The 17,242-nt window shown below is 42.2% G+C and overlaps 1 protein-coding gene across 3 annotated transcripts in view; it reads right to left on the reverse strand.

Annotated features, from left to right (window-relative positions):
• Positions 1 to 16,591, reverse strand: part of si:dkey-100n23.5 (cyclic AMP receptor-like protein A) — a 43,787-nt gene extending 27,196 nt beyond the window's left edge. For 2 of the 3 annotated variants that reach the window (XM_038720922.1, XM_038720921.1), the window contains exons 1-8: positions 16,426 to 16,591; positions 11,958 to 12,010; positions 11,055 to 11,109; positions 9,898 to 9,954; positions 9,742 to 9,802; positions 7,570 to 7,657; positions 4,713 to 4,802; positions 4,169 to 4,207 (exon numbers count right to left, since the gene is read on the reverse strand). In XM_038720922.1, the coding sequence (XP_038576850.1) occupies positions 4,169 to 4,207; positions 4,713 to 4,802; positions 7,570 to 7,657; positions 9,742 to 9,802; positions 9,898 to 9,954; positions 11,055 to 11,109; positions 11,958 to 12,010; positions 16,426 to 16,506 (524 nt within the window). In that variant the 5' untranslated portion in view covers positions 16,507 to 16,591. The remainder of the gene's footprint in view (positions 1 to 4,168; positions 4,208 to 4,712; positions 4,803 to 7,569; positions 7,658 to 9,741; positions 9,803 to 9,897; positions 9,955 to 11,054; positions 11,110 to 11,957; positions 12,011 to 16,425) is intronic. The other variant, XM_038720924.1, reaches the window with a different exon arrangement.
• Between the last annotated feature and the right edge of the window lie 651 nt (positions 16,592 to 17,242).

Here is a 17,242-nt window from a genome sequence, read left to right on the forward strand (position 1 = left end):
TTCTGAGCATTATCAAATTCAACTTTTTATTGACATGGGAATCTGAGACAGTAGGCGTTTGTTACACAGCAGGAAAGAGGGAATGGCTCCTTTAAACATCATGCTCCTTCACATCTTTCAGGCAACATCAATATAAAAAAACACTCTCCTCAGACATGTATGTGAGTGCATGTGTATGTGCGCGTCCATGCAGGTTTAATAATGGCATGGGACACTGATGAAAGCGTTTCAGGGGAGACCTGAGCGAGCGTCACCTCAGTGTGATTTAATAACCCGCTCTCCGGAATAAACAGCGTCCAATTACACCAGCTCACGTCCCGTTAATGATGGAGAGACGAGGTGGGGGGGCGGGTGAGTTGGTGGAGAGGGGAAAGGAGGGGTGGCCTTTTTAACGATAGTGCGGGGGGCTGTGAGGAGGAGAGAATGACGGGCGGCAGCTACAAAGTGCTCTAATTAGCATGATAATGATCTGCCATTAGAGTCCGCTGTGCTCTACAGCTGAGCACTACCCGGAGAGAGAGCGTGAGGAAGAGGGAGACAGGAGAGAAAGAGAGAGAGAGAATGAAACAGAAGCCTAGGGAGAGAGATTCGGAGTGGGCAGAGGATGATAAAATTGAAGACAAGAATAGAGGTGGGGATGGAAAGGTGGATGGATGACGGCAGATTGTGGGTCAGGACCAGAAAGAGCCGAAATAAGAAAGAAGCATGGGGTGATTAAAAGACAGGGAGAGGGATAAGGTCATAGTGAGAATGAAAGGAAAAGCAGAAAGAGGCTGCAGCCAATAGATCGACTAGGGAAGGACGGATAGAAAGACGGATAACCACAGAAAGGTTCTGAGAGGACAACAGTGAACAAGGGCAGAAGCTTGAAACTGACAGAAAGAAGGATCATCATAGACACGGCACAGATTCAATCTCGGCCTCAGTCTGGCCTTCCCTCCAGTACAGCTCTGAAGTGAAGAATGAGGCTTGGATGAAAGACGCCTTAATTGAAGTGCTCAGTAGGAGATGAGAGTACAGTAGGGGCCCGTCTGTGCTAGTTAGTGCTCGACTGCAGCCGTCAAACTCATCCAATCCTGCTGCAGAGTGAAAAATCACGATCTACCTGTTCAACTACTTAGACAGGAATGGGACATCCCGAGAGACAGGAAGGGAGGAGTGGACACAAAGACCAGGACAAGCTGGGTGTTTAGGGTGTGTCTCACCTGATGCTCTAATGTAAAAGAAAACAAGACTAAGAGTCAACTGTCACATTAGCAGCTCTGTGAGGCTTTACTTTTGATGTAAATGCAAACAGCAATATGCTTACAAAAACAATGTTAGATCATGATGTTTAGCAGGTCTCATCATCTTAGTGGTTTGTTAACATGATACACTAGCTAATAATCACTATACACAGAGTTGTACAATTGAGACTGGTTGGGATGTTATTAGTTTTGCAGGTATTTAGTAGGAGAGTGCATCTTCACTGGTCTCACGATTCGATTACGATTATCAGGTAAACGATTCGATTCGATTCCTCGATGCATCACCTCAAGGGTGGGCATTTCTAGGTATCTCATTACGAGTATGAGGCTACGATGCGATTGTAAAACGAATAGAATACAGATGCATTTTTCTCACTGTTTGACTACTTGGTACTTTTAAAGCTAAGTATTTGTAACAATCCAGTAGGTATTAATGAAATGCAGCTATTTAATGTTACTTCATATAAATGTAGCAAACATTACATTATTATAGCATTATTACTGCCTTTCTAGTAGGTGGAAAACAAGAGACAGACTTTACAGCCAGACTGAAACGTAGCGCTCATGTTTTCCTCTGCCAACGTTACGCTCATTTTCACCATAACCTACTGCCGCCTGTCACATAGCTGTCATTTGAAGAATGAGAAGAGGACGCTCGCTAAGAGCGACAGCGCTGCACAGTGTGTAGATGAAAATCATTAATGTGAGTTACGCATTGACTTTATGAGTCACTCACTCACTCAACAGCTGCCTGTCTGTGCTAAACAGGGAGAACCTATAGACTGTATATAAAAAGGGAGAACCACACGTGTCTGTTGTGTGCACCGCACAGACGGTCCAGAGCTTCCGCATTTCCGAGTTCCGCCTTTTTCGATCCATCAACATTACGTTATCAATTAACCTCTACATAATCGATTATTGACATTTGTTAATCGATTCATAATCATCCAAGTCCGCATCGCGATGCATCTAAAAATCTATTATTTTCCACACCCCTAGTATTTAGTGAAATTTTGATCTGATAATGGCGCAGGATGAAAAGTTCAGGGGTCATCAAAGTTCTTACAATTTATTCTGAGGGGAACACAAGTGTGTGACCCAAATTGCATGACAATCCATCCAATATTTGTCAAGTCGTAGTACTCAAAATCTCCATAGGTGGGGCGCCATAATTGACAAAAGGTGCCAACAATGTCACCACTTCGAATTCAGCAGGGGGTCTTTGCGCATTTATTTCCCCATCTCTCGCTCTCTCTTGCTGCATCCCTCTACTTTGAAGTACCTTGTAAAGGCATGGAAGAGTTTAAAAAACAAAAAGAGTTTAAAAAACAAAAAGTTACAAAGGTCCCCTTTTAGCCAATCGGCATGAACACAGACAGACACCTTTGCACACACACATACGCTTGACTTCCATGCCAAATGTTTTCCCTCCTAGGGCGAAAAGATTCATCCTCTAGGCACCATCAACGTCTGTAAGACATTTCATGGCAATCTATCCGATAGATGTCAAGATAAACACAAGCATTTCAACCTCATGGTAGCGCCAGAGGAAAAGTCTAAGGATCACTAAAGTCATTAGAATACATCCTCTGGGGACCATGAATGTCTGTACACAATTTAATGACAATCTATCCAATCAATGTTTACATGTTTCCATCTGGAACAAAGTAGTGGACCGACTGACTAGCCGACCAGTTAAAAGTACCCTGGTAATTAAAAGCTTCCATTTATGAACGTCATTTTCTCAGTGCTGTCTGACTGCGGGCAGTGATACACACCGATGGGGACCTCTAAGAGTGGTGACTCAGCTGAGCTCGAGTGCTTCCAATTGCTGACTCAACCCCTGAAATTCTGCACCTCCGTCACAAAACGCTGTCCTCTGCTTTTCATTCTGCTTCCTCTTTCATCCCCTCTCCCACCCTCCTCCTCCAAGCCTCCCTTGTCTCCTCTGTCCTGTCTACGCGCTTCGCTGAACTCTGATGAAGACACACTACGGGGCGTGGGCAGAAACCAGGGCAATCTGTTTCTCTCACTCTCCTCTTCTTCCCATCCCACTATGCCGCCCCTTTCCTTCTCCTGCTGAGTTATTCCCTGTCTCTCTAACTGTACCCTGTATGTCTCCCCTCCCACCTTTTCCACGTTTCACCTTTAATACCAAAACCTCTGCTCTCCTGTGCCTTTCCCAGCAAGCTGTCAGCAGGGTGTGTGTGTTTGAACATATGTGTTTTTTTTACTTGACGGGTGCTGCCTTGGCCTCTAATCTCTCATCTGGTTTGATGTAATTAGAGCTAATGAAGATTCCCTGATCCTCTGAGCGACTCATCCCCCTGTGCCACGACAGCACGGAAAACTAGAAAGAGCCGGGGTGCAGAGGAGCACTCATAAAAGAGACACAAGCTCGTTTAGCACAGCTGATAGCTACGTGTTGTTCTGCAAGTGTGTGTGTGTGTTTGTCTGTGTGAGTCTGTCTGTGGGTGTACATGCTTATTTGTTTAGAAAGATTGATTCCCTGCTGATGCTGCGAGCAACAACGCAATATCCTTGGCTCATAGCACAGTGTTGTTGTGTGCATGTGTGTGTGCTTAAGCATCTGCACTGGGGGATTGGCAGAGCCCTTGCAGACTTAGGGTCAGCTGCAGAAAGCAGTAGACAGGCATAATCCTTCATAGCCGTCCTAAACACTTAAATACACAGTGTAGCAACTCCCCTAAATCTGACAAGGCAGAGGCAGACACAGGCAGATCCACGTCTACGCACACACACACACACACACACACATCTTGGCCTTACACCAAGAGGGAAAAAACCCTGCAGGCTCCCCTGACATGCAACCCTTCACATTTCCCCACAGAGACAGCCCTCCTCCACATCTCCCCCCAGTGGGGGAAGCTTTGATGCCGGCGCTGAAAGGGTCTACTTACATCCCAAATCTCCAGGCTACGTGATCGTCTGTGATCCAGCTGGGGGAGAGAGAGAGAGAGAGAGAGAGAGAGAGAGTGATGAGAGGGTTACAAAGGAAAGGGAGAGCGTGAGCGGAAGAGAGACTTCTGTGACTGCACAGGGGAAAAGCTGTGCAGCTGTAGCTATTAATAAGCCGGGAGTGGAAAGAGAGAGTCGAGCCCGGAGATTAAGGCTCTGTCCCAATTCTCATTCCACCGCCTCCTCTCCTCGGCCTCTTCCCCTTTTTCCTCACCCCTTTAACTACCCTCCAAACAAAAAAATGCCTTTCCTCTTCACCACAAGAACTGGAGAGTCTGAGGGGCCGTTTTACTTTTTTAAGATGTGCTGATAATTGCCAATTTTGATCACATAAAATCTTATGAGGGAAAGAGACTGTCTGGAGCTGGAATGAGGCCAGTGCTGTGGCCCTCCTTCAAAGGAAAGACATTTAACAGAAAACACGCTGTCGCCGGCTGAAAAAAAACGTAACAATTATGCTCTATCTGGACGGTTGGCTGTACTCACCACCAGGCTCCTGCGGGGCCATAGTAACCCTTTAGCAGTGGCAAAGAGGCCATGACCAGAGGCACCCCCCATGCCATCAGATGGTACAACCTGATAAAAGGCAGACATTTATTTCATTATTAGCACCAAGACCACTTTGCGCCTGAGAAGACACCCTATAACTAAATCAATTATTTTCTTCTTCAATACATCCCTTTATTGGCACTCACATCGGGGTCATTTTTCAGGTGCAGACAAATGCCTATACAGCCTGACTGCCAATTATTCATGGTAATATAAACCATAATTATCCTCACTGTTGTGGAAAAAATGATTTGCAGGAGGAGCTGTCTGCATCAAACCCACAAACAGGATGCGGATTCTCACTTTTCTCATGTATTTTTGAACTGTCTTGTACAAATAGCCTATTTTTAAAGGAAAAAGGGTTAAGATGGTTGAAGAGGTTCATCCTGACTATCACTGAAAAAATTATCAAGTTTGAATAGTCTCAATCACTGAAAATGGCTTTGTGTGTGTGTGTGTGTGTGTCAGACAGATGAAATGTGTGTTCCAGTGTCTTGTGCGTCGGTGTGGGCGTCGATACTTTATAGAGCGTACAGCGTTGCCAGGTCAATAGAGTGGAAGTCCTGCCCTGACTTGTTCCAAGTGTGGTCAATTGAGCGGTGGCGACACGGCTGACACACACTCAATTCCTCTCGAGTTGTGCGCCACACACACACACACACACACACACACACACACGCTCACTCTTATTTCTATGGGGCACAGTGTATCCCCCCTCTCTGCCCCCATCTGATGGACAGCAGTGTGCGAGTGGGTGTGAAGTAGTAGAGAATGGGAGATGGCTGGTGGTTTATACAGAACAGAACAGTGGGTGGGAAAGAGACATAGGAAATTAATAGATCCAGAGAGAGAGAAAGATAAGGGGAAAACAAGGGAGAAAGGGTAGCAAAAGTAAATGGGGGAAGCACTAAAAAAAGAGAAAGCAATCGAGAAACTGAGAGAGGAAAGGGGAACAAGAGAGAGAGAGGGAGGGAGAGTGCGAAAGAGACACAAAGACGGCAAAGACAGAGAGAGAGCAAGAGAGAGAGAAAGTCTGTGTGGTGGTGTGACATTTGGTGTGTGGTGGTGGTGATGGGGGGGTGCTTGTCAGGAAATCAATGTTGATAGCTCGCAGACCGACAGACACACACAGAGACATGCTGCAGCACACACACGACACACTCGCATCGCATTGAGAGGGAGATGACGAGGTCCGGAGCTTCGCGCAACATGGGCTTAATGAGGCACAGCAGGACTGCTATGCGCTCTGCATTTCACACACCTACACGGCACACACGTGCACACACGCTACCTCATGTAGAAATCTCTCTCTCGAGGCTCAATCTCATTTCTCACCACCTCACACCACACGCCTGACTCCATCCCTTAAACATAGATAAACATAGATACACACACACACACACACACACACACACACACACACACACACACACACACACGGTTCCCATCCTCTCTTGCATCCACTTCAATCACTCTTAGATCATCCAGCCTCCGTTCTCCATCTCCTCCAGTGATTTGTTCACTTATAAGCCATCACACTGTGCCGTTACAGTGTGTGTGTGTGTGTGTGTATGAGAGAGAAAGTGGGAGGTTGGGGTAGGTGGCTGAGGCTTAATTGTGCATGCATGTAAAGCCACATACTCGCCCGTCTAAACGCACACAGCTTATCTATGGACAGTCAATACATGACAACCTTGTTGTTTTCTTCCCCTTCGTGTCAGGTATGACCAGATCCACGCAAAAATACAGACACATCCTCCTCCTACCTACTCCCTTTGGACCCATGAGAGGTATGCAGCTGTCAAGGCTCTGAAGCAAGCCAATTTTGGCCCCCTAGCTTGCCCCCTTCCCTCCGCCCATAAAGCCGTCTACTTCTGAGTTATACTACCATTATATTGTCTGGCTTATTGCTAATCAATGCAGGGAAACTCCTGGGGGATGGGGCGGGGCGCACCTCTTTAACCAGCCCAACCCCTCATAAACAGAAGGATGGTGCACACCTAAGCACACCTACGGGATGTAACTATGAATAATCGACTTGCAAAACAGAGTGGCCGCCAACTTGTTAAAGCTTTCTTTTCTGCATACATCCCTTTTCTTTTTTTATTTTTAGAATGTGTGTTTGTGTCAGCCGCGCACTAGGCATGGAAATATCTCAGACACGCAAGCAAATTCACACTCGCACTGTGGAGAGTGCTCATGGGAGTTTGAGTGACAGAAACACAGAGCCACAAAGCGTGAAGACGGGTGTGCACGCACGCACACAAACACACACACTTAACGGCTGACACTCACTCCCTTTTCAATTAGAGCGTCGGCTGACTGGAACAGAATAGGGGAGGAGGACAAGGAGGAGGAGTAAGACGGGGGCTGTCAATGCTCTACGGGGAGACACATGCTCTCGCAGACCAAACACATGCACATACACACAAACACATACGCAGTGGGAAATGGCCAAACAAAACAAGAAACAATAGGGGACACTGAGACAGAAAACAACCTGCTTGCACAAGTGGGAGGAACATTTTCCTTAGAGGTGAAATAATTAGTCGATTAATCAATTAATGGATTGTCAGAAAAACAATCTGCAGCTTTTTTTCGATCATAAATTAAACACTTTCTCAGGAGGATTTATTTCTTTTTTTCCAGTTTTAAAACATTGTAAATTTACAACAATTCAAAACATCGGGTTTTGGACTCTGGGTTGGATAAAAACAAGACATTTGAAATCAAACTATATTGGGGGAAGAAATCTGATATAACTGTTGGTTGCATCCCTAGGTCCCCTACTCACATCTCATATCTGTTGGTGCTTACTTCTCGGACAAGGTTGAGGTACAGATTCAGTGTGATGAGGCAAACCCAGGCCAAGGCACTCCAGTCTGCACAGAGACACACACGCACACACAGAAAAACAACAAGGTCAAATTTCAACACACAACTCCCCCGCAACACAGCATGCACCTGCAATTGTGTGTCCAAACACACACATCTGCGCGCGTGCGTGCGTTCCACTTTTTGATAAATGAAGGCCCATTCTGCAGTAATATGAGGGAAACCTGTGGCTTAGGGTGATGGATGAGAGGGGGGAGCTCAGAGAGAGATAATGATGAACTGTGGAAAAGCAGAGGGAGATAACGTGGAGGAGGAGTGCGGGGGTGACGAATTTAGAGTGGACTGGAGCGTGTGTAAAGAAGCTGAAAAGAAAAGAAGAAATGAAGAAACGGAAAGGAAGGCGAAGTCAGCACAGGGGGAAAATGAATGTATTTTACAGAGACAAGGAAGAGTCTAGAAAGCTCTTTTCCTTTTCCTGCCCTCATATTCAGCCATTTTCCTTTGTGTGTCTGTGTGTGTGTGTTGACAGGACAGGCAGGGCTGGTCGTCACAATGACGGGTTCTGTCCGAGCAACATACTGATCTTACTCAGTTTCACACAATACACTCCCCACACATGCACATACAAATATACAAAACACACACTCCTTTCACACTCAAGGAACCTTTAGGAGTAGTGTGCAGTGACTAAGAAGGAAGTAGGCCGGCTGTCTATGTTATTATCACAACAAATCACTGTCATTGTTACAGCATTGCGTAACCAGACAGCAGGCGAAGCTTTGCTTTAACTTTGCAACACACAGTTCAGCTTCACCACCTGTCCTGACGTTGCCCCTGCTACCAACTTCAACCATTTTAAACACATTTCATAACATTTTAATGGTTGGAGTTAGAAACAGAGCTGTGCTATACGGCTCCCACTAGACTTGATGCTTCGCAACAGAACAAAGTGCCCGTTCGCCCAGTGTTTATGTACAACTGTTTGTCCTCAGCGTGAGGATCCTCATGATAAACCGAGGTGACAGGAACCAACCCTGCAGCACTAACTCACTGCCCATTTTCCTGTAACCGTCTGAGTGTGTGTGCTTGTATGTCTGCCTGCGAGACCTATAAAACAAGCCTGGTGTCGTATTAGCAGCCAGTTCTTACTAAGACTCCTTATGCTAATCATGGCTAAAGGAGATGTAATTGCAACAAATGCCAGCAATGCAAACAAAACCAAGATTCTTTATGTAAAAACAGTCCTGCCTAATCAGTCTGAATCACAGATATTCACCGAGATCCTCCCACTAGCCGCAGATGTGCCTGATTAACCCAAATGAAATGCTGTATTGTCATTGGAGCAAAATCATCTCCTCGTACAGGAAATGGTGATTAAACATTAAGGCGTTTGGTTTGAGGGCGATATACTGAATGGCTGCAATGGGCCAATGAGTACACAGAATTGTGCGCACTCCCAAGTATTACACCATCGTCACGGTTGTGGTATTCTTGCTATGGGTGTGTGAATGTTTCTGAATGACACATGAAGTTTAACCGATGCGTTACCACCCTTGACAGCTAGTGCATATCCAATCTCCTGTTTCTTGAGAACCTCGAGATGGGATACACAGGCTGAGTTGACTAAATGAATGTGATAAATATAGGCTTTTACACACATTAAACAGTCACTACATTCAAATTAAATCAATACCGTGAGAGAGAAGAACCATAAACTCATTGTTAAACGCATATAACTGAAAGCATATAACCACGTTTCTATCCAGTGATTTTAGTTTTTTAATATATATTTACAGGTGTTTGGTAGTATTTTAACAAATAGCTGTGACTTAACAAAAAGCTATTTAAAAACACTATCACTTTCAAAAGCTCACTTTCTAGCCCTGTTGCCTTCAGAAACAACTCGTCACGTTGCATTTCAAATAAGCTCTCAGTGAAAGATGTGCTATAAGCTGGAGCAATAAGTGTCAAGGCACATTTTGTTCTCAAGCCAAAAAAGAAACGACAAAGTCATATTATTTCCCACCGTGATGTATGAGCTCTTCAACACATGCTCTTGTCAAATCTTTGCTGGCTTACTCAACTCTTGTTAAAAGTGTGCCAGTGAGTAATTAATTAAGTTTAGTCTCACCAAAGTACGTTAGCCACCACGCCTGGAAGTCACAAAGCGCTCCTTCTGGATGCGAATCGCCCTGGGGAAGAAAGCCACAGGGAAACATTTTCACAAACCACCCACAAAAAAAGGCCACTATGTGTGTGTTTAGTGAAACAGACAAGAGTAACTCACCATGACATATGCTACGCTGTCAAAGAAGGCAGCTACAGTCAGGCTGAGAATCATCTTCTATACAGGGAAAATGAGAGGAAGACGTGAAGAGGGATTCTTTAACAAAACATCCCTAGTAATTATCCCAGTGCATTTATATTCACTTAGAGAGAAGGGCAAATTATAGATGAAATGATCACTGATGTGGCTGACAGCTTGGTATACGACGTCCCTGCAGACAACTCTGTGAAAATATCACAGAGGAGAGAGTCTCCTTAAGGCCTTCTATACAAATTGAAGTCATTATATTTTGAATGAAAAAAAAAAAAATCAATAGCCTGTGTGCTACAGTATTTTGAGAGGGTAGCACGGCAGCTGTCAGTCTGAACCCAATATTGCCTATAGGTGGTTACAAACGTTGGCTCAGGTAGGTACATAAACACACACAGATAAAGGGTTGTCCCTTTATTAATGTGTGTCCAGCAATGACGCTGTCAAGACTACAGAGGAATAGGAGGAGGGGTAGGAGGAAGAAAAGGAGATAGAATAAGAGTGCGGGAGGGCCAGAGAGCACTAAAGACTATTGACTGACAGATGACCTTTGTAAAAGGGTTGGAGGTAAGAAGAGGATTTATTCGGTGTGAACGGAGCAGAGGAGGAGGAGGAGGTGAGGCCTCTATGTGGGACCTGGTCCAGAGGTAATAGGATCCATTAGAGCCCCCACGTTAGAGTGTCATTTACTTCAGATTAGGATGATAATGTGGAGCGCTGCTACGCCTGATGGACCGGCTTCAAAAACACTACAGGGGCCGAACCCTCAAAAACACACCCCAAATAAACACTGATCTACTTTAGAAATTCATAATCCTTTTGGGTCAAACAAAACATATTTATGCTGAAGAAAAAGAACATCTAACTAATATTATTCAGTGTATAGTCAGACCTACAGTATAATGCAGCCCTCTTCATTCGGAGAGAGGAAAAAGCACAAGAGGGCAGTCATTATCACAAAACGACCATGAGTCAATTAACTCCACAATTAATTAATCTGTGCATTTTAATTGGGTGCAATTACACCAAGATTTGCCATGGCTAATTTAACATATTTCCGGTGGCAATGAAGCAAACAGGGGAGAAAAAGGAGGCAAAACATACAGTACATTGTAGTGCAAATTTACCTGAGCCAAAGAGTGATACCTGCGAAGCAGCCAGATCACAAGCAGCATGAAAATACTGTGGAAAGAGAAGAAAGACTCCAGTGAAATGTTTCTTGCTAACTGCAAGGGCAACAGTTTGAGCAGGACAGGCCAACTACTGTACTAACGATGATTTACTGTCTTACTGCAGATATATATATCATACAGCAACTCCAAGACTTACTCCTGCAGCCTCGCTTGTAACCTCTAACTGTTGCTTGTAGTAAGTTTACCAACCATTAGAGCCATACATGTTTAGACTCAAACTAATGGAATCTGCATATTTGTCAGAAAACCTGCCAAGGACCTGCTCAACAGCATTTGAAGGATTCAAGTCCTGTGCCAAAAAGTAACCACCACAGCCAAATGCTGAAGCCAAAACATTAAGATGCAGTTCATCAAATGACCACTAGATGCCACCTCCAAAATCACAACTGACTATTGAAACAAATGGGGAAATGACTTGCATGAAGTTATACATAAGACATTAAGGTCCCAACATGCTCATGGTTTAAACAGTTGATCAATTAAACTGATATGTTGGTCTATAGTTTAGATCCCTGGGCCTGGGTTTGAGAAACTTTTTAGATAAATCCTTGAGTTTCATCAGAGAACAACTTTTTAAATGCAATCCTTAAGCACTAATTCTACAGTTACGTTAAAGCAGTTACAGTTACTATGTTTACATTCAGTGTTACTCAGAAAAGTATTTTAAATCCAGCATTGTTTGCATCCATGTTTAGAAGCTGCCTGCATAAATGTGTCCTTGTGCATATGTAAGATAAACACAAAGGGGGACACACACATTAAAAACCAGCTCAGACACATTATCAGTGTTAAGGGTTTCAGTCAAAGTATCATTTGAAAAAGAAAATAATTTGATACCATCCTACTAGGGAGAAGGTTCCTGTGGCTCGTTTTACTGTTAAAATCACCGCCTGTAAATCAGAAACAACAGATTACAATATGGCTCAAAACTATAATAAAAACAACACTTTCAAGTCTATAGTTGACATATGCATTACTTTATGTGATGTCTTTGATTTAAGTAAAGCACTGTGCAAAGTTAGTGCAATACAAATATTATACTGCCATCATAATAACCACACGTTTAGAAATGGCTGGGCTGACAAGACGAGTGTGTTTATGTACGTGTGTGAAAGCAAGGAAGGATCATAAAATAGAATCTGCATTCACAAAAGGAAACATGACTGACACCTAAAACATCTAAGGCGTTCATGAAGATAACCTCTACATGCATCTGACCTTTTTTGACCGCATGTCAGAAAACACAGAGGGCTGTTAAATAACAGCTGAGCAAAATAAAATACAGATAGGTAGATTTGTTAACAGGGCTACAACCTGACACTCCACATATTTTGTGCAAAGCAACATCCAGGCTGAAACTGCTCTGAGGGGTCCTCTAGCAATGAGAAAGGAGAGCAAAAGAACGGAGGGACGAAAAGAGTATAAGAAATGTGCGAGTCAGTCATGTAAGAAAACAAAAGGGTAGGCAGTCGTCTTGCATGCAAAATAGAGCAGTGCCTGTCCACACTATTATCTGTACAACATCACTCCTGTGGCATTTGGCACACAATGTCATACACTTGTTTCACCAGAGAAGCAAAACAAAGGAGTGGTCTGATAACCAGCAATCATCTCTGGAAAAACACTGCTGTGGCATGTGTTGTCCTATATAGAAAACAGGGACATCTATTGCCAAAAAAAAGCCAGGAAATGTGATTTTTCATTTTCATTAAATGTAGGCTATAGAAGTGGTTTTCAAGTTTCACATATTAATTTGTTTTTGCAATAATGTAAGATTTCTGGATACACTTACATCACACAAACAGAAAAGATTTGATTTACTTAAGAGAAATAAACTACAGACGTTTCTTCTCTGAGGCCTTTTAGCAGTTTATTACCGTTTTAATTACATCTGAATGATGGCTCCCAACATGGAACTGCAGGAGTGCTAAAAAGACTGACTCTGCACTGAAATACAAATTGTTTCATAAAGAGTCATCTTGCTTTTTGAAAAGTTTAATGCGCAATGTTTTGGATCGATCTTTCTCCTCATGATAACCAAAACATCTGTATAATGGTTATTATGGGCAAATACATTATAATGAGTTAACCTCTGATTTTCATCCCTACTATAGTGAAAAAGGATTAGCAATAAAACTCAAGTCAAGATACCCTTATCATATTAACAAAGATTTAACTGTTCACCTTGAATGAGTAAAGTATTACAATTATTTACTATTGATAAATCTGCCAATTATATTCTCGAATAATCATCAGTTCCATAAAATGTCAGAAAATTATAATAAAAAAGCAATGGCAGACACAAAGATTAAAGCCTAATAATATTCAGTTTATTATCAGAGACAAAGCAGCAAATGATTTAAATGATTAGTTGATCAAAATATCACAATTATTTTTCTTTTGATTGACTTATCAGTTAATTGTAGACTAAACATAGACTTAAAAACCACAACAATGTATCAAACTATCTGCTATAACATTATCCATTCAACTGAATTGAGAAGAGTTAAAAATCAAGATAAAATCCCAAATAGTGTAACTAGGCCTAGTTTCCTACTACATCTGAACTGTTAACTCTGCCTATCTATTAATCTTGGACAGTCCAGATTCATGAATATGATATATTTTCCTATCAGAGCAAAGAACCACTGAATCATTATCTTAAATCGTTAAACTGATAAAGAAAAGAGGATGTTGCAGGCATGTCAGCAGCACACAGGCTTTGAATGCATTAACTTTTCTGTTAATTTTCAGAGACTGCAAAGAAGTGAACTTACAAGAACGCATGAATAGTAAACAAAACGAGTTTAGGGAAATGAATGAATATTAAATTTTTTCATAATCGCAGCCTTTGCTGTTAGAAAATCCCGTTTTATCACATCGGGAATGCAATTTATCGTTCAGCCCTGGGAACACCAAAAATGTGATACCAAATTCACACCGGTATAGCTGTCTTGGGTCAAAATCTGTGTCTGCGTTAGTCAGACAGTGTAAGGGACATTCTGATCGAATGCTTGAGTGCTTGTTTGGTAAAGAACAGACTTGGGCTTCACTGCACCAAAGGTAGCACTGTTTCTTTAACTATTCTGCCAGCGACAATCTCCAACTGATCCAAGCCAGGTATTTCCTAACTAGGTTATTCTGAAGATAAGGGAACTATTGAAAGGTTTATCATCATCTCTTACATAAATCCTCAGGGTTTGGACACAACACGTTTTGTAAAGCTTAATGTAAGGGTGGGCAATCTGACAATTTGATCTGAGACAGTATAAGGCTTCCACAATGTACTTTTCAGGTGCGGTATTTAATGTCCTCTTACTTCTGTTTCCACACTTTACATAACCTCACTGATTAGCAGATCTGCGCTACGTGAACAAGCCAATAGTGATGTAGGCAGCTACGTGGCTATGTTTACACTACGTCTTCCTTGGGTGACGTGCTGTAAACTATGCAACAGAGTTGTGAGCACTTAGTGTTATTTGATATTTGTTATCATTTGGCTTCTGTTTACAACATCAGTTTAAATTCAGGTTTTAATCACATTTTTAATACCTGTGTAGTATCTTTAATGCAATATTATGTTTTAATGGTTCAAATACAGAAATCTAGAGGCTATGTTACGTCTGGTTATAGAGTACAGGGCATTTCAAATTTGTGAAAAAAGATCACAATTTAGATTGTGGATCATGATTGCAATGAAATAGATTGTGATATTATTTTTTGGCCAGATCATCCACCCTATCATATGTATTTTCTGTACTTGAGACTTTGGCAGAGAGGTGTTGATTCAACCGCTGGGTAGATGGTTGGTGTTGTTGCATTGGATTGCACTATATGTTGTAAAGCGCTCCTGTTGGTTTGAACAAATAATACAGGAACATCTTACAGTAAAATTCAATCAAATACAACAACATTACAAACAAGTATATTTATTTGGCTGATGCTTTTATCCGAAAAGCAACTTAGTTAAGTGCATTGCAACTTCATTGGAACAAAAGCTAAGTGTCCCAAACAAAGAGCACATTCAGTGCTACAGTACAGTTTTGTCTGATGGGTGATGACTCTGCTGTCCATTGATTTTACACTATGGGTCAAGGACAGGGAAGAGCCTTGACTAAAACAAGAGATCACAAGGTCCTTCCAGAGACACGGCCTGTCTTCCAGAGGCAGTGGAGTGCAAATGGCTGCAACGGGGTGCAGCATTTAACCATGGCTAACAAGTATAAAGTAGCAGTTCCCTTATTCCCACATGGGCGAGCACCAGAGTCTTGAACTGTACGTGAGCCGCGACAGTGAGTCAATGTAGTGAACTGAAAAGTGGAGTAGTGTGGGAAACGTTTGGAAGGTTAAACACCAGGCGGGCAGCAGTAGCCTGAGCCAACTCTCTGGTGAGCAGGGGGCAAATCCTCCTGATATCATACAGGAGGAGTCTACAGGCTACTGCTGCTCAGACCATTCGTATATAACCTCTCTGACACAGTCTCAACAACATCTAAACATCATAAGCTTCACAAAGTTAGTATTCATGTCTAGATCACTAAATTAGACTGCCTTAGTCCAAGCGCTGGGAGATGTACTCCAATCATTTACTTTAGTAAAAGTAGCAATAGCACACTATAATACAAGCCCTGCATCCAAAAATGTAAGTGAAAGTATAGAAGAAGTATTAGCATAATATACTTAAAGTATTCATTATACAGAGTAGTCCCTGTCAGTGTTATAGGCTACTATTGTATTACTGGATCATTACTGTTGATGCTATAAATACTTGTTGTAATGTTGTACAAGGCAAAGAATTTTTTACAGAAAGAAGGTTTTACATACTGCTGTGTAGCTTCATATACAAAAAGATATTGTATTTATGCACAATTATAGTTTCAAGAAAAGATATGTCTGAGGCTCAAATATAAACAATGAACAATGAACATGAAGCTGGTAAACTCAAGTCAGTCAGCTTTAGTTAGTTTGTCAGACACAACTGAGTAATATTATCTCTCTACTGGCAAGTGAGCAGGTAAAGCTGCTTTTGATTGTTTTATTTAGTGCCAATATAATGTTAATATTCAACAGGCCAATTAATGCAGCTAGCATCTTAGCTAGATGACTGACAGCTATATGACTGTACCGTTGCAGCTTAGCATTGGGAACCATGCAGGTGCCAGTCCTCCATTTATCAACTTATCAATCGATAAATCAATAAACGTTCAGGTCGAGTAAATAATTCCGTAATTACAAGTAAGTTAAGATAACAGTGAAACGTGATGTAGCTAGCTAGCTAATTAAAACAGATACGTTCACTACTTACGCATCGATAGTCTTCTGAATGTGTATTAAAAAACACGCAGCGTGAATCGTTACTCATTAATTTTGGATTCGGACCGTCCATTTTTAATCACAACGATTTATAGAGATAATTTCGCTCCAATTTGTTTCTGTTTTGCTGTAGATTTTCTTCTACTTCCTGCTTCTACCGTGCGCACAAAGGGACAAAAAGTACCACCGAACGTCAGTCAAGTTTTCGAAGGGCCAGAGGTTTGTTAAGACTCTCAGTGCATCCTTGTTGTACTTACATTACATTACATTACATTTACATTTACATTTACTCATTTGGCAGACGCTTTTATCCAAAGCGACTTACATTTGAGGAACAACATACAAGCATCAACAGAGCATCAAATACAGATCTACAACTGACAATACATACTAGTAAGAGCAGCAATAAATACTAGTAAGAGCTCATAGTACATATCACATCAATGGGGTAAATACCTAGGGAAGGAAGTAAGAGTTAAAAAAAAGTGCAATCAAAACAAAAAAGTGCAATCAATACAAGATCATTGTAGGGGATAGAAGAAGAAGAGCACAGGAAGTGCATGTTAGAGGTTAGGCGTTAGAGGTGTTATAAGAGGAAGTGTTCTCGGAAGAGATGAGTTTTCAAGGGGGACGCCCCTGCTCTGATGCCGTGTGGTAGCTCGTTCCACCATTGTGGTGTCACAGATGAGAATAGCTGGGACTGGGATTGCTTTGTGTGAAGGGAAGGCAGAGCCAGGTGGCGTTTGTTGGAGGAGCGTAGCGGCCGAGAAGGAACTTACTTCACTTTAACAAAAATAAAAAATACTTAA

The sequence above is a fragment of the Micropterus salmoides genome, unplaced genomic scaffold (genome assembly GCF_014851395.1).
Source record: "Micropterus salmoides isolate LMB-PRFRI ecotype aquatic unplaced genomic scaffold, ASM1485139v1 Ms_hic_scaffold_15, whole genome shotgun sequence".
NCBI classification, from domain to species: domain Eukaryota; kingdom Metazoa; phylum Chordata; class Actinopteri; order Centrarchiformes; family Centrarchidae; genus Micropterus; species Micropterus salmoides.